Here is a 22,339-nt window from a genome sequence, read left to right on the forward strand (position 1 = left end):
AGCTTACTGAGTTGGATTTCATGCAAGGCACCACCAAAAATTGGCAACTGTCGCACCTCTTGCGCACCATATACGCATAACTTTTTCATATTTGATATATTTTTTAAGTTAGCCTGATTTTCATGCAACTACTTCATTATACAACGCTGCTATGCATAAACCGAACTAAAAAAAAAAAGGTTTCAAATGCTCATATCTCACTTTGGATATTGAAACCACACTTCCAATTGGGATATTTAAACAACAAGAACGCATTTAATTTCGACGGCCTTCAATTTCTCTATAATTGCCCTTAAAGTAAAAACAAAGTTAAATTGGATTGGCTATTTAAGGTTAACAAGCATTTAACTATCAAGCTTTTTCGCGTACATAATGTACGCCTCGCTGTAAGGCGCAACTGCAAAGACCGTGCATATTTATCTCACGCAGGTTTTATCATCGGAGGGTTTTTTATTGCCTCTTAATACATATTTTCCGTGTAATGTTACTAAGATTGCATCCTGGTATTAAAGGGCATTGAGGACAGAACGAGGTTTACCTCTATAGATAGGGTACCATAATCAAGTCTCAGATAGGCCAGTCTCATTTAAATATCGATTTATATAACCAAGAAATGGCCGAAATCCTAAATACAGCAGTGTTCAGTGCAAGCTGATTTTTTAAGTAAAATCATTTCCCTTACAAAAAGATATCGGTCATGGATCCCCGGGGTGACACAGTTCGGCTGTTTCTGCAGTTTCCTTAGAATAAAGACCCATTCTTTAGTGATCGCGTAATCAGTTTGAGTCAACTGATGCAACCCTTTATTCAGACCAGTTTTACTTCCGAGCAAGTTGCCCTTTTTAGCGCACCACACAAACTTAAAACCAGACAATAAATTTTGCTTCACACAATGACGAGTTTTTCTTTAAATAACCAAACCTATTTTCGTTCACGTCATTTATTTTTTTTTTATTTCACCAGTATACATAAATCATTCCGAAGTATTCAGCTACGACCATTAGGCATTTAATATTGAATTTCTTGATGCTGTTTTCTGCCGTTTTATCAACCTAACGGCGGCTGTTTGTAGTTGATATTTAGGTCAAGTGAGGCAGAGAAATAAAGACAATATGCCAGTTGACATGGCACTGCGTTCATCCTAGCTCTTGAAAAGCCAGTCTTATATTATGTAGTGATGACAAACCACGTAGCGGCAATCACATTACAGCTTTTCGCGCCTGTCGTGCCCTATATATTACTATTCGTTAAGCCATCGTTGCAATCACGAAACTGAATCAGAGCCTATAAAGAAATTTATAAAGTATTTAGTGGTCGGAGGCGATACCTTGCAGCAAGTCAGGTATTCAAATGTCTAAGACATTATCTCAGAGTAGAAAACAACTGAAATCATTTGTACATGGCAGTGTATTGCACTGCTATCATAAATTGGCACTTGCGCGAATGAAGTATTTTCTCAGAATCTTTATGACCATGAAGGCAATAAATATTGTCGTACAGCTGTGAAAGTTATGCAGCGACATGGGCAACCTCGTCTACGGATAGTATCAGCAGCGAAATTCAGCGAAATTAAAAAAAAAAACTTTGTTTATGAAAAGCCAGCTAATCCTATTATTGAAAGCCTACTTGCTGTATTTGTATATCGGTTTCTTGCACTCAAAATTGAATTTCTTTCCCATTCCGGGGGACATTAGACTACCTCTTACCAGAGATCCATTTTATTATGTGCCGAAGGAATAAAATGCGTATTCATTTATACGACAGCCTGTAGAAACAACAATACAATAGTAACAGACAATATATCATTGGTGATCAATTCCATGGATGGAGTCGTGAGTGTAGGTGAAATAAATGCAGCGAAACTGCAAAATTTGTTATTGCAACATCTGCAATAAAACATTTTAACTAAATATGTATTACTGTAACTGCTGCTAGCAGCTATTTATAATCGGGCTTACTATCGTTGTAAAATGACTGGAGGGGTCCTGTACATGTTGTATGCTGTAGCGCACATTATAATCTTGCTGCCTTCTTCATGTAGATGCTGGACCTCTTTCCGATGACATTGTTCGGTATAGTCTTCTCATTGCTTTCATTCCTTATCTCAGTCATCTGCGCAACACTTCTTGTTGGTAACTGTGGTCATCTAATTTCCCTGTCTAGGCATTTCTTGTCATTGTGAATGATTTTTACTACACATGTAATATCTTTTTTTTTCGCTTTTAGTTGCACATCGGGAGCGATTTAGACCTACAAGTGAATCAAATGAATGGAATTACTGGGCAGAAAAAAAAAAACAGTCTCTATAATCGTCAGAGGGTCGATGCCCTGTAGGTTTAAGAGGAGTTTCACTGGAAACATCCGGCTAAAGAATCCTAAGCCTTGTGCAAAAGAAGAATGCAGCTAATGGTGAGTATTTCGTGTGTCGTAAATTATCCCAAATCACATATGACAACAGATGGAGAACAGTAGTGAAATTCTGTCGTATACTGTCTGAAAACAGTCTAGACACCGAATGTTCGCTTGCGTAGTTTAGTGGCGTTAGGCATATCTCTAAGATTAGATGCGTGGATGAATTCTTTGTATTACCATGCCCTGAGGTTTTATTACAAAATTTTAAATGTCAATAATTCATTTTCTGTACTGTTCATCGGAACAGTGCAACCGCCGCGTGACATTGCCTATAATATAAGTATTCTTTTTAATTTGTATTTTGCTAAAGTATGCATGAATTATCTCGTGTTTTATTGTAACTAACTTGCAACTAGATTTACTTTACCTCGTTGTTTCGGCTAGAAATAACGGAATATTATTTTGGCATCATAGGCCGCTTTAGGCCATATAAGGAGCTAAAAATAAATATATTCGATCTCTTTATGAAGTCTATTGTCTAAAACGGCCTATTTGAAGAGACGATACGACAGTAACTATATGAGAAGTTTTTTCCAGTTTCTTTGTGCCTGCCTGGAACTAAGCAACATTGTTGTCAAGGCTCTATTGTTCAAACCGAAAACAAAACTGACGAGAAGCATCATCATCATTAGCCTGATACCCAATGCAGGGCGAAGGCCTTTCCCATATTTCTCCAATTAACCCGGTTCTGTGCTAGCTGCATCCACTTTACCCCTGCGAACATCTTGACCTCATCCGCCCACCTAATTTTCCGCCGCTCCCTGCTACGCTTTCCTTTCCTTGGAGTCCAGTTTGTTACCCTAAGCGACCATCGGTTATTCTTTCTTCGCACTACTTGTACTGCCCATGCCCATTTCTTCTTCTTAATTTCGAATAGAATGTCAGTAACTTGAGCTATTTCTCTGACTCACCCTGCACGCTTCCTATCTCTTAGTGTTACCGCTACCATTTTTCGTTCCATAGCCCTCTGCGTTGTCCTCAACTTAAGTAGAATCCTCTTGGTTAGCCTCCACGTTTCCGCCCCATAGGTGAGTACATGTAAGATACAACTGTTGTATACTTTCCTCTTGAGCGATACCGGTAAGCTGCTAGTCGTAATCTACGAGTGTTTGCCAAATGCACTCCATCCCAATCTTATTCTTCTTGTTATTTCCTTTTCATGGTCCGGATCTGTTGTTACTACCTGTCCTACAAAGTAACCGAGAAGAATATCACCTGCATATAGTAATGAGCATCGGTGAGTTCCATGTGCTGAATCTATATATATATATATATATATATGTGTGTGTGTGTGTGTGTGTGTGTGTGTGTGTGTGTGTGTGTGTGTGTGTGTGTGTGTGTGTGTGTGTGTGTGTGTGTGTGTGTGTGTGTGTGTGTGTGTGTGTGTGTGTGTGTGTGTGTGTGTGTGTGTGTGTGTGTGTGTGTGTGTGTGTGTGTGTGTGTGTGTGTGTGTGTGTGTGTGTGTGTGTGTGTGTGTGTGTGTGTGTGTGTGTGTGTGTGTGTGTGTGTGTGTGTGTGTGCGCGTGTGTGTGTGCGTGCATACCCAAGGCGTCGTTGTTGAACAGGAAACGAAGCCTAAAATAAAATAAATAAAATAAACGAAAACCTTTCTACGATCATTAGATCTGATAGGACGGCCGCATTTAAAAAGAATGTCGCCTGTCTGAAATGTCGGCCACAATATCAGACTGCGTCACATTGAGCATGTTAAACCCTACATACTCTTCGACGTGGTAGAGCACTGGATGGGGCGCTTGACAGCTGCGCCCGTGAATGATGAACGGAATCTCAGCCGCGAGAGCCGGCTTTTTGATGGAGGCGAAAGGCATCTCGACCGTGTGCTGTCCGATGTCAGTGCACGGTAAACAACCACAAGCGGTCGGTAAACATTACACTAGAGCGTCTCTCATAATCTGGGCTGGTTTGAGACACACATACAAATGCGCAGATATACTGTACCAGAAATAGGGGTAAGCAATACAAGAAGTTGCTACTAAGGTAGTTCCAAAGCAAAAGAAATGCAAGAAAGCAAACTGGTTATCTGAAGAGGCTTTGCAAATAGCTGAGGAAAGGAGGATGGCAAAAGTTATGGGGGAAAGAGAAAGATACAAGGTTCTCAATGCGGATTTTCAGAAAATAGCAAGGAGAGATAAGAATGCCTTCATGAACATACAGTGCCAAGCAGTTGAGGACAACAGCCAATTAAGGAACACAAGAGCTCTGTATAAGACAATCAAAGATATCAAAGGAAGCTTCTGTGCTAAGCTGGGCGTGATAAAGCACAAACGAGGCAAGGACCTCACTGAAGCCGCAGAGGTAAAGAAGAGGTGGCAGGAATACAAAGAAGAACTGTACAAGAAAGACCCGAATGTGCAAACCCAACATAAGACGGTTGTGATCACTGATCTCGAGCCGGGCATCGTAAAGAGTGAAGTTGAATGAGCCTTAGCCAGCCTTGCTAAGAACAAAGCTAGCGGAATTGATGGCATTCCAGCTGAGTTGCTTCAAAACCTCAACCATGACGCTGTTACATTCTGCATACATTATGTCAGAAGATTTGGACAACCCTGCAGTGGCCACAGGATTGGAGGAGGTCAGTTTACATCCCCATTCCAAAGAAAGGCAGTGCCAAAGATTGTTCCAACTACCGCACGATCGCGCTTATTTCGCATGCTAGCAAGGTGATGTTGAAAATCCTCCAAGGTAGGCTGCAGCAGTATGTGGATCGGGAGCTTCCGGACGTGCAAGCTGGGTTTCGCAAGGGCAGAGGAACTAGAGACCAAGTTGCCAACCCTCGCTGGATCATGGAAAAAGCAAGAGAATTCCAGAAACCCATCTACTTCTGCTTTATTGATTATGCGAAAGCGCTTGACTGCGTAGATCACAGCAGATTGTTCCAAGCTCTCCAAGAGATGGGAGTTCCAATTCACCTCATCTGTCTCCTCAGGAACATGTATGAAGGGCAAGAGGCCACAGTCAGAACTGGGCATGGTCTTACTGATTGGTTTCCGACTGAGAAAGGAGTGAGGCAAGGCTGCATACTGTCGCCCTGCCTATTTAACCTATATGCAGAGTACATCATGAGGAAGGCCGGTCTGGACGAGTCTTCAGCTGGAGTGAAGATTGCTGGAAAACGTATCAACAACCTTAGATATGCGGATGATACCACTTTAATGGCAGAAAGTGAAGCGGAACTCAAGAGACTTGGTGCGCGTACAAGAAGAGAGTGAGAAGTTTGGGCTTAAACTGAACATTAAAAAGACAAAGATCATGGCGTCTTGCCCTATCAAGTCCTGGAGCATCAAGGGACAAGAAGTGGAAGCTGTGACAGATTTTCTCTTCTTGGGCTCCAAGATTACCTCGGAAGGAGACTGCAGCCATGAAATTAAGAGACGCCTGCTTCTGGGAAAGGGAGCAATGGTTAGCCTTGACTGCCTAGTAAAGAGCAGAGACATTAGTCTGCCAACCAAGATCCGTATAACTCGTGCTATGGTCTTTCCAGTTGTGATGTATGGATGCGAGAGTTGGACTGTGAGAAAGGCTGACCGCCGAATAATTGACGCGTTGAATTGTGGTGCTGGCGAAGACTCTTGAGAGTTCCTTGGACTGCCAGAAAATCAAATAAGTCAATATTGTCGACCATAAACCCTGACTGCTCATTGGAGGGTCAAATTCTAAAGTTAAAGCTCAGCTACTTTGGTCATCTGATAATAAGAGAGGAGTCGCTGGAGAAAGATTTGATGTTGGGAAAGGTTGAGGGTCGCCGGAGAAGGGGTAGGCAGCGAACGCGATGGTTAGATGGTATCCTCGAGGCACTGAGGATGAAGTTATGTGATGTTAGGAAGATAGTGAGAGACCGGAAAGCGTGGCGTGACATGGTCAATAGGATCACGAAGAGTCGGACACGACTGAACGACTGAACTGAACTGAACCTTTGAAAAAGTTTACAGCAAATGCTTTAGCCACTGTTCTTGGCTAGAACTTCATTGTTGTCGGCTTGGGCGTAAGATATATTTATCTATAGGAAAGCCCAAGGTGCGAAAATAGCGAAATGCGTATATGGTTTTAGAAGATTTTTCGCATACAAGACAGCCCTCCCCCCTTAATGCAGGCACCATATTGTTCGCTTCTTGGGGCCATTAATTTGCAGGTATACTTTTTCTTGCAGTCACTTACCTGAAGAAAGAATCTCAAAAATACTGCTGTGTTATTCATATATGAGGAACAACCAAGGCCGAGATGAGGGCGACTGAGAAAATGAAAAGGCAAGGCTAAAGGCGTTAGCTCCTACCTCTCCCTTCACGTTTGCAACATGATTTCTGGCGTTTGTGTTGACTGCGCTATCTATATCACATTTTGCATGAACGTCAACGAAGGCAAAGCCGCTCCCAGCCTCTAAACATCGTAGATCAGTGGCTTCCTGGCCGCCGTCCCAATTCGGCCACTTCCTTGGTTTTGTTTGTACAGTTTAACTTCCCAAAACGACTAAGGCTATGCATAATGCCGTATCGAAGAAACGTGATTGCGACAACCTAGTCTTCTTCAGCGTACACCGACATCATTTACTTGCGATCCCGGTCATTGCAGCGAACTATCTCTTCAAATGAAACTGTATGTATGGCATATGCCGAATTACAGTCGGCAAACTTGAGCGCTGCCATAACTTCAAAGTAGCAAGTTGTGAGTGAGGATAAGCCGTTACAATTGCTATGGTAAAAATGAGAATCGCACACTGAAATATAGTTTCCTTTTAATGTAGCACGAATTAATGCTCCGAAATTCGCTGTCAGGTCTTCGTTCGATCCTTAAGCAAGCCTTGTTGGCTTTGATGGCATGGTCGCTATGCAGCGCTTAGCATTGCGTCAAAATTTATCAATTGAAATACAGCGCCGTTGTCGATTTAAGAGGTTGAAAGCCGTCACAATACTGCTCCAGCCGCCAAGGAAATCGTATAATGGAATACATCCGTGTAAGGAATGCTATATTTTATGAGAGAATGTAACGAGGCACGCAAGAGCAACGCACATGCCTCGCTACATGCTATTAGGGATAATAGAAAACCGCTGAGTTTGAACAACCATGCAAATTGTAGCCACTCATGTCACGTTGAAGACAACAAAAAAAATTATGTAACCCGCTGTACCTGTCTTTCGAGTAAGTTCCCAAGAGTGCTCCAACGTTGTGACGTATATTTTAGAACCTGTTGACTGTGAGCTGGATGTGTTATTTAAAGGATGTGGTCCTCTTAATGTTGATTTCGCGCTAAAGGGGAATTTGGAGAATCTGCGAGGTTCATTTAAACTTTTGCTAATAAAATGTCTCTGCGCAAAATACAGAGATCTGATATGGCTCTGCGCCAAAATAGAAAAGACACAACTCTGCGCAAAATAGCATCTCCTTCGTTGGTACCCGGCGTATAAATTTATTGTGTTCATGTTTTCCTACCATATATTTGGAGAGTGTTGGTAGATAAAAATATTACCACGAGATGAAGTGGAACAATTCGTATATAATACGTAGACTGGTAAAGAAAAAGTGAGCAGGTAGAAATATGAGATATAATAACTTTTCTAGGGTTTAAGTGAATGCGAACGTCAGACATTGGTAATCGGGTGAGAAGCTTATATTTAAAACAGTATGAACCTGCCTTCGCACAATAAATCTTTGGCCTAAATTCTTCCGCAGTGCTATAACTCCCGGAAATCAGAGCTTAATAAGAACACATATTAGATCAATCCCTTGGAAACCGAAAACGTCGGTGGCGTCAGACATATTAAAGAAGGCATGACGCATACAATCTAAGGATGACGCATAAAATATAAATTAAATGTGAGAAAATATGCACGCATTGATAGGCTTCATTTTTAACTCAAATTGAAACAGAATGGTGAGAATGGATGATTGCTGCTAACACTACCCTATAGTGTCCAGCTATCAATTCTTACGAAGTTGATTGTGAATATTCCTCTAGAAAACATAATGACAAAGCTACCATAACTAAGCTGACTTGATCCTCCTTGCGTATCTAACTTCACACACGTCACAAAATTAATTATAATCTGTCATTGCAAAAGGACATTGATGTCAACATATTCAACAAAACAGTTACTCGCTCAAATATTTCAAACAATGTAGGGAAATTGCTGCTGAGATTAAGAATAACAAAAAGGCTCGCATACAGCGGTCTTCTCGACATGAATGGCCACTACCGCGACACTATAGAAACGTTTAACAAACCTAAAATATTGAATTGAAGCCGTAAACGAGCCTTTAAGATTAGGATGGTAAACGGTAAGGTGCCCTCAGGATCAAAACGCTGTCGCTGACCTGACCGTGCGAAGTCTTTTTTTGATTACCATGGCGCATTGCGTAAAGCTGAGGAAGATCATGCGCCCCAGGATGGCAAATTTAGTGATACTATGGCTTCCTTGGGTTACCCTTTATTTGTTCACCGGCTACGTCAACGCCACTCCAGCGAGTAAAGTGCACGAAAAGCTGCTCTATAAAAGCACCACAGATCCTAATCATCCGTTGGGTGTATGTTTGTCACAATAATAGTCTGTACATTTTGGCAGAGAGACACAAGCCTGGTTTTGTATAATATTTTTAGGAAGTTAATTAACATGAGAGGTATGGAGAGTGTGAATTTTTGATTTAGAATATTTTGAAAAACTCGTTTAGCATACATCCTTCGGCGAAGTTTGAGAAAAACAATTTGAGCGTTTTTGCTGCTGTTTACGGACACGAAGGACTTCACCGGTACTAATTTCGTACCGAGCCAGAGTTAAGTTCTTAGAATAAAATAAGGAACTACGAGAGAGTGGCGCAGACCTCATAGGCTGCCTGTCTCGCCTGAGAAATTCTCTTTGTCTCGTGACTTTCTCGTGGCTCGTGAGTCTCTCTCACTTGGTTACACCGGCAACAGCATAAGTGGCGACACGGTTCAAACGCTGAACGTGCTCATTAGAGCACTGCTCTAAAATGCAGTTATGGGCTGCTCTAATTGTTATCACGCGCTTAATTCTTTATATCAGCAAAAGCAAATGCGCATTAAGTGTCCTTAGATATGGCATAGGGTGTTCTGGCTAAAATGTAAGCTAAGCTCGCAGCATGAATGATATTCACAGATGAAAATACACATAAAAATTTTCACAATGACTAGTGAACATCTGCTGCTTCATTATTGTGTTGTCCATCATGACTGATAGAGAGCTTCTGGTTAAACGTTCACTGCTTTGATTCGACATAAAAGGAGAACAATCAACGTGCTTAATTATGCTCAGGATCTACTGTGTGCACCTGGTACTGCTTCCTAGCGACAAGATGAAACCTTCTAAGCTGTTAATGTTGTTCCTTCTTGAGTTCCTGAATAGCGCTTCGTGAGTGATGTTTTTTATATGTGGTGGTAGTTCTTGCGTGCACTCTTTGACCCTTGCATCTAATGTATGAAATCACCATAAGAGGTTCGCACGAGATCATTAAAACAGGACCATCTTTCCACCTACCGTCCCGCATTCCCGCTTTATCAAATAATCGTTTTTTTTTCTCTCTTTTTGCTACGGTTTTTATTTCTGCGTGTTTTGTTTTGATATACAGAGCACACGTCATTATCACAAGTGGCAACACACAGGTGTCCAATACCGTCGCTGGGGGCGAACGCAGGAGCGCTTGTCTATCACAGGTGTCAGACAGTTTGAGTTTCGCAATTTTCAATATCAGCCTGTTCTGTTCGGTCTGCCGTAGGCGTTATTACAATTAATCCCTTTGCAGCCCTTACGTCGCTCATAGGCAGGTCCGTACTCATATCTTAGTGTTGGTAAATTATTGTTACTTGACAAAACAGTATTATGGGTTAGTTAGTTTTGAAACAGAGAGAAATACAAAGCTGCATACAAGGCACGGGGGTACACACAGTAAGGTTGGTTCGATTGACAAAGCGTGAGACGAATGTGATGTCTGAATTTTAAACCTCCATCTTCCTAATCATTTCGCGTATGTCTCATGCCTTCCGTCAGCTTTGATTTTAACTCTACTTTTTTACTGTTGATGTCGAGAGTATGACGCAACTGTGCCTCTTTGAGGAATACATTGAAAAACAGAGACGGAGCCTAGTAAATTGAAATTTGATATTGACATTTCAGCGTCACGAATAGAGTCTTGTTCAGTGAACAAAGCCCCCGTTCCAGGTGCCGAAACGTCCACACAAAAATTTCGTTTTACTGGTCGGCGTCTCAGTTTTTAAAACCTTATCACTGTTATAATACAGACTGTCCTGCTTTTTTTGCTTTGCAGTAACGAAGCCCTACACATACTTTTACTTGCTGTTCACTTCGCTTGCGAGTTTACTCTCCACTTAACGCCACCATGCACTTCACTCACACTAAAGGGTGTTACGTACAGCAGAAATATTTAATGGAGAAAAGATTGGATGGATGGAATATAGGAGCGTCCCCTTCGAAACGGGGTGGTAGCAGTAGCTATCATGCTCATTTTTCTCCCTATATCTTAATTATTGATTCAGAATGGTTAACTAAACTATCATTCTATTTATTAAATTTTGTTCCTCCCTTACAAACATTATGTCATCACTGCTCTGCTTTTAAGCCACCAATCTTCCAGTCGTTTTTTTCTATTTTCCACCGCCGGTTTATTCACACGGCCACTGTTATCTCTAAACCCCAGAGCTTCAGGAACAGTGATTGTGCCTGCACCAACTTCCGGATGGATACCACTACATTCGAGTATAATATGGTCAATTGTTTTACTGGAGTTTCCACACACAGCACATTCGTCATCTCCATTGTTACATTTCTTTTTGTAGCGGCGTGTTCTAAGGCACCCTGATCTAGCTTCAAAAAGTAGGGCACTGACTCTTGAGTTATCAAAGAAATCTTCCTTCCCGATCTGCATTTTCCACTTTCGGTATAATTCCACACTCTATTTCTTTTCCATCGAATTTATCCAATTTTTACCTTCTGTGTCTTTTACCTGTTGCTTAATGCTTTTTATTTCTTCGTCCTTGTTACTAGCATACTTACTAGCTAGTTTACTAGTTCTTTTCCTCCATTGTGAGTCAACGCTTTTTAGGTACAGGTATTTATATACTTTAGCTGCCCATCTGTTACTGTCCAATTTCCTCAGGCGTTTCTCATATAATATTTTACTCTGAGCTTCCCGTACTTCGAAAGATGCCCAGCCCATATCTCCCTGTACCGCCTCATTTGTAGTTTTGCCGTGGGCACCTAGTGCTAATCGTCCAACGGATCTCTGATTTGTTTCTAATGTCGACTGTACCTCTGATTTTAGGCACTAAACTGCATTTCCGAAAGTAAGTCCGGGCACCATAATTCCTTTCCAAATACCCCTCAAAACCTCATACCTATTGTATCCCCACAATGCCTTATGCTTCATTATCCCGGCATTCCTTCGCCCTTGGCCTTAAGTGATTGCTCATGCTTTCCAATGTATGCCAATCCTTCGTTTACCCATACCCCCAGATATTTATATTCTGCTACTCTAGGTATTTCAGGGCCTTGTATTTTAAGACCCTGATCAGTTGAGCCGTTGAAAATCATGAGACCCGACTTAACTGCGCTGAAACTGAAGCCTAGAGCGTCCCCTTCGTCTCCGCAATACTTAACTAGAGTTTCCAATTCTTCCTGACTTTCTGCTAGCAGCACAATATGGTCCGCATACATCAAAGCGGGGAGGCGCTGCTCTACCGCCTTTCCACCTAATCTATATGACAGGTTAAAACCTAGGTTACTGTCTTGTATCCTCCGTTCCAGGTTTATCATATAAAGCGTGAACAGCACCGGTGATAGAGGGCAGCCTTGTCTTAATCCTTTGCATACTTTGACATCCTCCGTACTTCTTATCCCTTCCCACGTAATTTCTACTTTGTTATCCCGGTATATTTCCTGTAAAAACTCTATTATCTCATAACCGATACCTTCTTCTTTTAATATGTTCCACAGGAGTTCCCTGCTTACGTTGTCGTACGCCCCGTTTATGTCCAGGAAGGCCAAATACAAAGGTCTATTTTCCACTCTAGATATTTCGATGCATTGGGTAAGCACGAACAGGCTATCATCTAAGCGCCTACCATTTCTAAAGCCGTTCTGAAGTTCTCCGAGTATCTTGTTACTTTCAACCCATGCTTGCACCTTTAATTTCACCGCCTGCATGGCTAACCTGTACATAACAGATGTTATGGTAATCGGCCTGTAGGATTTTTTGTGCATCCTGCCTCCTTTCCCTTTATAAATCAAATTCATTTTACTCTGCCGCCAGCTGTCCGCAATTTGCTTATTCGTTATGACTGTTTCCAGAGCTTTTAACAACTTTTCCTTACTTTTTGGACCGAGTTTATTAATCAGCTTGATCGGAATTCCATCTATTTCTGTAGATGTGTTTTTAGGAATATTTTTTTCTGCCTTGTTCCAGTTTAGATCGGTCAGTTCTAAGCTGTTTTGTATTCTGCTACCTTGTGTTGCTTCCTGATTTGCGGAGATTACCCTATAGTCGCTCTTAAATGACTCGGCTATAAATGATGTAATGTAGTTCACTGCGTTATCTCCCTTTAAACAATTGCCCTCGTTATCTTGAATGCGATCCTGCTTTCTTTGATTCTTCTTCTCTAGCCAGCTTATATGGATCCAGAATTTTCTTGATCCGCCTCTAGAGGCATCGTGTATATCAGCCATCCAGCGATCGGTGGACTGTCTTATTTTACTTTGGACGAGGGCCTGCACTTGAAGTTTCTTTTATCGATATGATTCCCATTTTTGGTCGATGACCTCCTGAGACACCTGTACTTTCTTTGCCATTCGGTGTTCCCTTGAAGCAGCCCGTCGTTGTTCAATAGCTTCCCTGATTTCCTTATTCCAGCAGCTCCGTGGCTTCCTCTTTCTATTCCAGCGGTTTGCTACTTTAACCTCCTGAATTTTCCTCCTTATGAGTAGTTCTACCTGTTCATAATCCCAGTCCTCCATGGGGCTTTTCTCTATTGCTTCCTCTATGTCTTCTGCTATCTGCGCTATTTGATCGTCGTTTAATTTTGCGTTTACGTTTTGTCTAAGTTTCATTTCTCTTTTCATCTAGGGCCTCATCTGCAGACTAATACGTTTATGATCACTTCCCAGACTACACTCCCCTTCTTCGTCTATTTCCATTTTTGTGACCTTGCTATAAATTTCCTGCGACATTAGACAATAGCCCATGGTCGTCTGCCTGTTGCGGAATTCCCAGGTGATTTACTATAACTAGATCGTGTCGCTCACAGAAATCTAGCATTAGCTTGCCGTTACAATCCGTGTATCCATCCAGATCGTCGATGTGGCCGTTCATGTCCCCCCGTAGAATAATATTGGCCACGTTTCCAAACTGGCTTATATCGTCACTGAGACATTCAACAAGATCCCTGTTTTCTGACCTGCATTGATGTCCGGTTCCTAAATAAACTACCCTTAGCCATGTCCTTATGCCGGCAATTGTTCCTGAAACCCAGATATGTTCTTTACAAGATGATTCAATTCTTTGCCAATTTGTTCCCTGGTGTATCAACATACCTACCCCTCCACCCTGTTTTTCCGTTCTCGTTCTGTTGCACCCTTCCCAGACGTAGCCTTGTATAAACAGCGGATCTTCTAGATCCCTGAGATGAGTCTCGCAAAGAGCGTACACACCTATTATGTCATCCTTCAGCTGCTGTTCTATCTCTAGCCATTTCGCTCTTTTTCTACCTCCTTGCATGTTTATGTAGTTGATCCTAGTGTTAAATTTCTTTTTTGTACTTTTCTTTCTCGACCTACACTTTGCCAGTTTTGGGGGCTCAGCCTCCATTATTACACTTTCTTCTGCTTCACTTCTAACTACCTCCGCGCACGGAGTCCTCGCGGACCCCCTAAAAAAGCTACAGCCCTGCCTGCCAGGCGCCAGCCGATCTCTGCTCCCACCCTTCTGTAAAAATGAATGCCATCTCGCTAAAAAGCCCTACCAAAACCCGCTTTATGTACCGCCCTGTTTACCTCAACCACTTCGAAACGCTTCTCCAGGCTTAACTTTCTTATGTCCTGATTAACTGCCACCACGTCCTTTTCCATCTTTCCGTTCAATCCTAGCACCTCTGGTACTGTGCACGCAACTATCTGCGTCTGCTGTGCTATCTCCCTGATCTCGTCAACTCACTTAGCTAAACTTTGCACCACTCCTGCAGCGTTACCATTGAGGACATCGTTTAGCCCCGCGGCTACTATTACCATACTGCGCTCTGCGGAATTCTTCAACAGCCTATTTTTACTCTCTTTTAGCACTGCCCTCATTTTTTCCCCCTGGGAAGGCTCCAACCAACACTCTCTTATCTCCCCTTACACGTTCCAAGATATCTCGCTTGCACATGTTCATGTTAGAATCTCCGGCGATAAGCACTTAGGCCTTCTCTCTCTCTCTCCCAACTGTTGGCTCCTGCTTTCGGTTATCTGTGTCCTTATCTCTGGGATTTTCATTCTTCCTTACTTCTTCCTTTTTTTCCGGCGTCTTAGCTGCTTCTAAATAACTCTGACGGTTCGGATCCGCCTGACCTAATTTCCTTATGCCTTCCATGTCAGTGCTGGCCCCAGCAACGTGGCCCGCATTGAAATGCTCGTCCTCGTTGGTTCCAAGGATAAAGTCGGCCACTTTTTTTTTTTTTCAATTTCAGTAAGCTGTCCAAGCAGTTTCTGATTTTCCGCTCTAATAAACGTACTTCATTTTCTAAATCGTTGAACAACGTTGGGAACGCCCTCATGCGGCGCTTACTTCGATTTGAACTGATTCAATGAAGTAGTGAACCGCAATGGCCGAAGATAGTAGATCAATTAGCGATTCTGCTTTCATTGACCAATAACTCCTAAATATGCTGCCTTCAGTTCTTGGATATTGCCATGTAGGCACTCAGAAATGGGCATTCAAAACCACTTGCTTATACGAATATGCCTTGTAGCTTGTATTTAGTGCTCGCATTCTTCGTTCCGCATGAATCTGCCTTCGCACAATTTAGATACGCGCACAGAGGTAAAAAAGTTAAGGCTCCTTCATCAGCAGTGAACAGTTTCTGATTTTACCGCCTGCTCTTTGAAATTTACTTTCCGCGTGCAGACTGCCATCTCGTTTGATTAGGATTTTCGGCCAAAAGACTTGAGACTTCTTGTACATGTAGACGGTATCGTTGGAGACAAAGGAACACCAGACTATGTGAAGTTTTACTCTCAGCGAAGTCACTCCATAGAACCCATAAATGTGGCGCAACAAACACAATCGCATGCAAAGAAACACAACATACGCGCGCACTACCAACTGTAATATAGATCTGAACACACACTTCCACTTCACCACTCATCCTCTTCTACACCCAAGTACATCTTCTTCTCACACCACTTCTTTGACAAGGAGAGAGTAGTACTTTCCTCCCCGCAAAACATAAACATCGTTCAAGCAATACAGTAACCAACTCTACACTCAAGTACATCTCCACACACCTCTTTGCCCAGCAGCTCATGCCACAATCGTCCCAGTGTAACACAACCATCATCCAAGCAAGACAATCACAAAGTCCACCACATAGTCACATACTAGCAAATAACCACCACTCATGTGCAGTGAGATCTGTCCATCCAAAACACTTCACGTGTGAAGTCCCTTCACGTGAAGGGACTTCACGTGAAGGGACTTCACAAGGGACTTTACTTCACGTGTGAAGTAAAGAAAAAACTGTAACCTGCCCATCATGCCTACGAAGCAATGAAGTACATGAGAATGAGAAGTACATGTACTTGAGGGATAGATTGATTAATAAACAAACATGACCACAATACACGAGAGGTGTCCAAGAACGACAGCATTAGGGCCGATACTAAACTCAATTCTTTCCATTACTCAAAAACATTCCTCAATAAAAGTAAATTCTTTCCTGCCCAAACACACCGAGGCTTCACTAACACATGTCTTCTTTCTTCTGTATCCAGAACGCCTCTAACATTTCGCGGGCCCCATCTTGTACCAACTCTTCCCTAAAATAATAAGCCGGCTAGACAATGGCTTAAACTTGCATTTCTGACAGTGCAGGGGTAAATTTGACCCCTTCTCATTTTTTTCTGGAATTCTCACGTTCCCTTATTCTATCATTGACACATCTTCCAGTCTGCCCTATATATACTTTAGCGCATGTCAGTGGAATTTCGTAAGTCACTCCCACCACACATCCAATAAAACTCTTTACATGCTTCTTATCGCATTGTGCTTTCTTTCTTCTCCCTATTAATGCACAAAAACCACCCAGTTTTTTTGGCGCAGAAAACACAACTGCCCCCTCATACCTACCTGCCACCTTTTTCAGGCAGTGCGCCAATCTATGAATATAAGGTATTACTTGTGGGCGTTTATTTCTCAACTTATCTGTAGTCCTTTTTTCCCCTTTCATTTTCTGATGTAGAGTCTGTGCTACCCCACAAATAATCGTAACCGGGAAACCGGCCACCTCAAGCTTTTGTGCTTGGTTATTGAAGCTATCCTCAACCACATGTTCACATGATTTTAACAGGGCCGACTCCAAATAAAGCGAAGATATAGCTCTTTTTAACACTCTTTGAATGAGCTGAACCATATGGTAGTAGCTCTTTTTTCATCTTTATCGGCCTGACTATACCCACTGCGGGGCGAAGGCTTCTCCCATATTTCTCCAATTAACTCGGTTCTGTACTAGCTGCATCCACCTGACCCCTGACAACTTGTTAACCTCATCCGCTCACCTAACTTACTGCCGCCCCCTGCGAAGCTTTCCTTCCCTTGTAATCCAGTTTGTTACCCTAAGCGACCATCGGTTATCCTCTCTTCGCACTACATGTCCTGCCCATGGCCATTTCTTCTTCTTTGATTTCCACTAGAATGTCAGTAACTTGAGTTATTTCTCTGACCCATTCTGCACGCTTCCTATCTCTTAATGTTACCCCCACCATTCTTCGTTCCATAGCCCTCAGCGTTGTCCTCAACTTAGGTAGAACCCTGTTGGTTAGCCTCCACGTTTCAGCCCCATAGGTGAGCTCTTTTTTTAGCCCTGGGAAACTACTTCCAACAGACACAATCATGTGAACATATGGCTGAGGATAGCTTCAATAACCAATTACAAAGGCTTCAAGTGGCCGGTTTCTCGGTTACTATTATTTGTGTGGTAGCAGAGACTCTGCTTCAGAAAATGAAAAGGAAAAGAAGGACTGCAGATAAGTTGAGAAATAATCGCCCACAAGTAATACCTTATATTCATAGAGTGGCCCACTGCCTGAAAAAGGTGGCAGGTAGGTATGAGTTGCCAGTTGTGTTTTCTGCGCCAAAAAAAACAGGGTGGTTTGTGTGCTTTACTAGGGAGGAGCACAATGCGATAAGAAGCATGTAAAGAGTATTATTGGATGTGTGGTGGGAGTGATTTATGAAATTCCACAGACATGCGGGAAAGTATGTATAGGGCAGACTGGAAGATATATCAGTGACAGAATAAGAGAACATGAGAAGTCCATTGGAAATAGGAAGGCGTCAATTTTAGCCCTGCACAGTCAGAAGTGCAAGTGCGAGCCACTGTTTAGCAGGCTTAATATTTTAGGGAAGAGTCGGAACAAGGTGGGCCCGCGAAAGTTATAGGCGTTCTGGATAGAGAAGAAAGAAGACATATGTGTTAGTGAAGCCCCGCTGTGTTTACGCAGGAAAGAATTTACTTTTATTGAGGAATTTTCTTGAGTTACGGAAAGAATTGAGTTTAGTATCGGCCCTAATGCTGTCGTTCTTGGACACCTTTCGTGTATCGCGGCCATGTTTGTTTCTTGATCCTTCCTTCCCTCAAGTACATGTACTTCTTATTCTGATGTACTTCATTGCTTCGTAGACATGCTGGGAAGGTCACAGTTTTTCCTTTACTGTCTTACTGCACATGTGTGGTTGGTTGTTTGGTTGGTTGGTTTGTGGGGTTTAACGCCAATTTCGCCTCCATCGAAACGCAGCCGCCGAGGCCGGGATTCGATCCCGCGTCCTAGGGCACAGTAGTCGACCGCCTTAACCGCTGCGCCACCCCGGCGGGGCAGTGTGTGATGGTTGTTTGCTAGTATGTGACTATGTGGTGGACTTTATGACCGTCCTGCTTGGATGATGGTTTTGTTACACTGGGACGATTGTGGCATAAGCTGCTGGGCAAAGAAGAGGTGTGTGGAGATGTACTTGAGTGTAGAATTTGTTACTGTATTGCTTGGACGATGTTTATGTTCTGCGGGGAAGAAAGTGCTACTATCTCCTTGGCATAGAAGAGGTGTGTGAAGATGTACTTGGGTGTAGACGAGGATGCGTGGTGAAGAGGAAGTGTGTGTTCAGATCCATATTACAGTTGGTAGTGCGCGCCTGGGTTGTGTTTCTTCTCATGTAATTGTGTTGGTTGCGCCACATTTTTGGGTACTATGCAGCACCAACTTGCCCCTCAAGCTGTTATTTGCACTCCATAGAGGGCAGCGGCTCAGCCGCCAGGTCACTACGCATTTCTTCCGAAGTACCGATGATTCTAGTCTCGCGAAGCAACGGCAAAAGCATATTTAGATTCAGTAGTTCACGGTTGGGATAGGTGGGTGCATTGTGGATACAAAAATCTCCCGTAATGTAAGCCTGCATGGGATACATTTTTTTTTTTTTGGGGGGGGGGGGAGGACTACGGGCACTAACCTCAAGTACTGTGAACCCTTCACGAAACTAGAAAATTTAGTACGTGTGACTGGGTTTGGTTGGAGACCGCAAGATTCAATTAGTCATTATAAATAAGTCAATATTCCAGATTTATGTAGACTGCTGATGTTTCGGAGCTTGCAGATATAAGAGAGGCGGGAGGGTAGGTGAAAAAGCGTGGTAGAGAAGGGGAGAAATGGAGTGGGATGAGATGGGATGATTCAAAACCTGTATAAAGTCAGGGTGTCTGTAACTATGCATGGCGTCGTTTGCTAGTTTCCACAGGCGATATAACACCCTGTATATACAGAGAAGGGAGATTGCCTCTTAGGGTAACGTTCGGAGTGCGGTGCTAACTGCTCAGACGGCTGTGACCTAACGTTGACATATACGCACATATCACACGAACATGTAGAAATGCAGTAATTTTCCCGAGTACTAATGCCGACAGCCATTTTAAGCAAGCTTACATTGGCATCGGTATATGTTTGTCTGCTGACTGGGCACCCTCCGATTCATAAGGAAAAGCATGAGTGCGTCGCAGTGCGGTCTTCTGAAGTCATGATTTACCAAAACGATCAGTACGCGGCGATTGCGCCAACTGTCCATCACCTGCCCTTGTCATGTCCTCAGTGTCTCGCTATGCTGGCCACAACACTGTATTTTTTCGCAACGCTGCCATGAACTCTATCGCAATAAAACATATTGTGAATGAGTTAAAGCACAAAATTTGTCCCACAATCAATGCCTGAAAGAATTAAACCGGATGAGAATCCGCAATCCTTAATAAAAAAGACAAGGAGAAAATTTAGTTACTCTGCGCCTCAGCTAGTGGACTTTTATTCCAATAAATGCACTGCGTTTCTCCCTTAATATTATTCTTTTACCGTCTGTTATTCGGCACATAACCATGGCATACATTTGTAACCGAACATATTACAGGTAATACCAGCCCATATAGGTTAGAAGCAGCCATGAACCAAGGCGGGTGACTGCCTCTGCGTGGCTTATCTTCAGGCTGTCTCAGAAGATATTTAATGCCCCCTGGCTGATTCACGCCTTACAGGGGCTACCCGCTAGCGGATGCTCCCACTTTGATTTCATAAGAAGTCGTGATGTAGCCCACTCAATTGATCAGTGAGCGTAAAAACGTGTCCCTTGAGAAATGCTGCCTGCTAAGGGCTCGCGCATGGCGTTTTGCTAAAAATGACAGCAGCTAAAACTCGTAACTTAATTTCGCGGCCAGATTTTTGCCGTACATAGTCCTTGGCATTGTAGCCCCATGTAAATGACTAGTATGGGAGGTATTCAAGTAAGTGCCGTCAAAGGCGCCATATTGTGGTTGTGAAACGCCTTCAGCTTTCCGAGCAAGAGAAGGGGATTAGGTACGCCTCCAGCCATTCGCCGTGCCAGATTCACCCAATATAGCCGGTACTCTGACTTAGGCGCACACTCCCTATAAGAACGTAGGATCGCTTATTTCAATGTTTAGCCAGAATATTTCATGAAGAGAACAGCAAGCAAATTGAAAAAATATTTAGGAAACGGCATTCTTTGTTAACGGCCCGAAAATAAGAAAGCTGTGAGTTTTGAAGAAAGATTTGTGAGGATTTCACCATAGCAAGCTTTTTTCCTCTGACACTGGCATTTTTGTTTGAGTAAAAAATTTAAATGTTTGAACTTCAGAAATGCAAAAAAAAAAACACGCATTTTGATGTAACAAGTGGTTCCCTGCTCCATAATAAAATCTGTTAGATACTTCTTCCTTTATTTATTTGCAAGGAATAAACACATCACAGTAAAAGCTCGCAATTTTCTACTAGGACATGCTACCGCATTAGACTACCCCGTAGACAACCACTGAGCAGGTCAGCGATGAAAAAAGCCTTTTGTGGCTAGCATATAGAAAAACTAAAGACCACATGTTAGTACAACATTTATATTAGCTGCGCACAGGCATTTATTTATTTATTTATTGTTACCTCCAGGGCCCGATAAGGAATTTTGGATGAGGGGTGGCCGTGTGTACGGCGATAAATGGTGACAGATTTGTGTTATACATGGCTATGATGAGATAGCTTCCTCTATGGCGGCCTTGAAGCGTACATGATCACCGACGAACGCCGGATGGTTGGTAAGACCATTCCAGTCGTAAGCGGTGTGTACGAAGAATCATTCATGAAACGTAGCTGTGCGCGATTGTGATGGAATGACGCCATTAGGATGACCTGTGCAAGGCGTTCAATGCAGTTTGGATGAGTTGACTGCCAGGAGGTGATTCATAAAAAAACCTACGATAAAGGCAGCGGCGTGAAGTTCGGCGAAAAGAATCGAGTAGGAAGTTGGAACTGATTGCATGGCGGTGATGATGGACGTGTGCGAGTAGTTCGAAAGAATGAAACGGGTTACACGGTTTTGAACAGATTCAAGAGCTTTAGTAAGGTTAGAATGGTGTTGATCGAAGAGAGCATTGGCATATTCATATTTTATTACACAACTTAAAGCTTTCGTGATCCCTTCATTTGTCTTTTACTGCATAAGAAAATACATTTTATGTATGCATTTTATATTTCAGAGGAAGTCCTCGAGAGCAAAGAAAAAATACCTGCGGTGGAACGGTAAGTATCTGCATTCCCTTCTTTAGGGTGTAGTCAATGACGCCATATTTTAGCGACCATGTGCTACCATAAACACAGGTTTGAAGCTCAGCAGGCTGTCGGTGAAGTCTTTTGCAGCTATCGTGACAGGCATAACAGCTTGTTTTGAAACAAATGAAATCAATTCATGGCTCCCGCAGAAAACTTAGAATCTGATTATATTTCTCGGCATATTTGCGAAGTGTGCGGTGTCGGCTTGCTCGTGCCACTTTCCTGCCTGGGATGAAACAGCCGAACTATGACATGGTAGTCTGTTGATATGCGTCATCTTTGCATAAGTGTCAGATTTGTTGCCACGAATGGATCAATGGCTGACGAACTGCCGTTTGCTGCATGCTATCTTCTTCTAATGCCTGATTGATGAGATGACACAACCTCTAATCGCTTTAGAGAAGCTTTTCTTATACTTATGCCGTTCAGCCCCCTCGCGCCGTCGAGCTTAGCTAGACTGGGTTTACATCGATCCGCAGCACATTGCGATATTTGTCTGTTTATAACGTTGGCACACCACTTCCACGATTCTCGATTTAACATCATTT

General features: G+C 42.7%; 1 protein-coding gene across 6 annotated transcripts in view; it reads left to right on the top strand.

Moving 5' to 3' along the window:
• The first annotated feature begins 2,326 nt into the window (after nucleotides 1-2,326).
• Nucleotides 2,327-22,339, top strand: part of LOC146208694 (uncharacterized) — a 75,728-nt gene continuing 55,715 nt past the window's right edge. The window contains exons 1-2 of one of the 6 annotated variants that reach the window (XM_084595922.1): nucleotides 2,327-2,409; nucleotides 21,719-21,761. In XM_084595922.1, coding sequence (XP_084452048.1) covers nucleotides 2,398-2,409; nucleotides 21,719-21,761 — 55 coding nt within the window. In that variant the 5' untranslated portion in view covers nucleotides 2,327-2,397. Of the gene's footprint in view, nucleotides 2,410-9,614; nucleotides 9,792-10,074; nucleotides 10,094-20,436; nucleotides 20,456-21,718; nucleotides 21,762-22,339 lie in introns of those variants that run through there. The other 5 variants (XR_014705400.1, XM_084595920.1, XM_084595921.1 and 2 more) reach the window with 5 other exon arrangements.

The sequence above is a fragment of the Amblyomma maculatum genome, chromosome 1, assembly GCF_055883805.1.
Source record: "Amblyomma maculatum isolate TAMU_Amacu chromosome 1, ASM5588380v1, whole genome shotgun sequence".
Classification (NCBI taxonomy): domain Eukaryota; kingdom Metazoa; phylum Arthropoda; class Arachnida; order Ixodida; family Ixodidae; genus Amblyomma; species Amblyomma maculatum.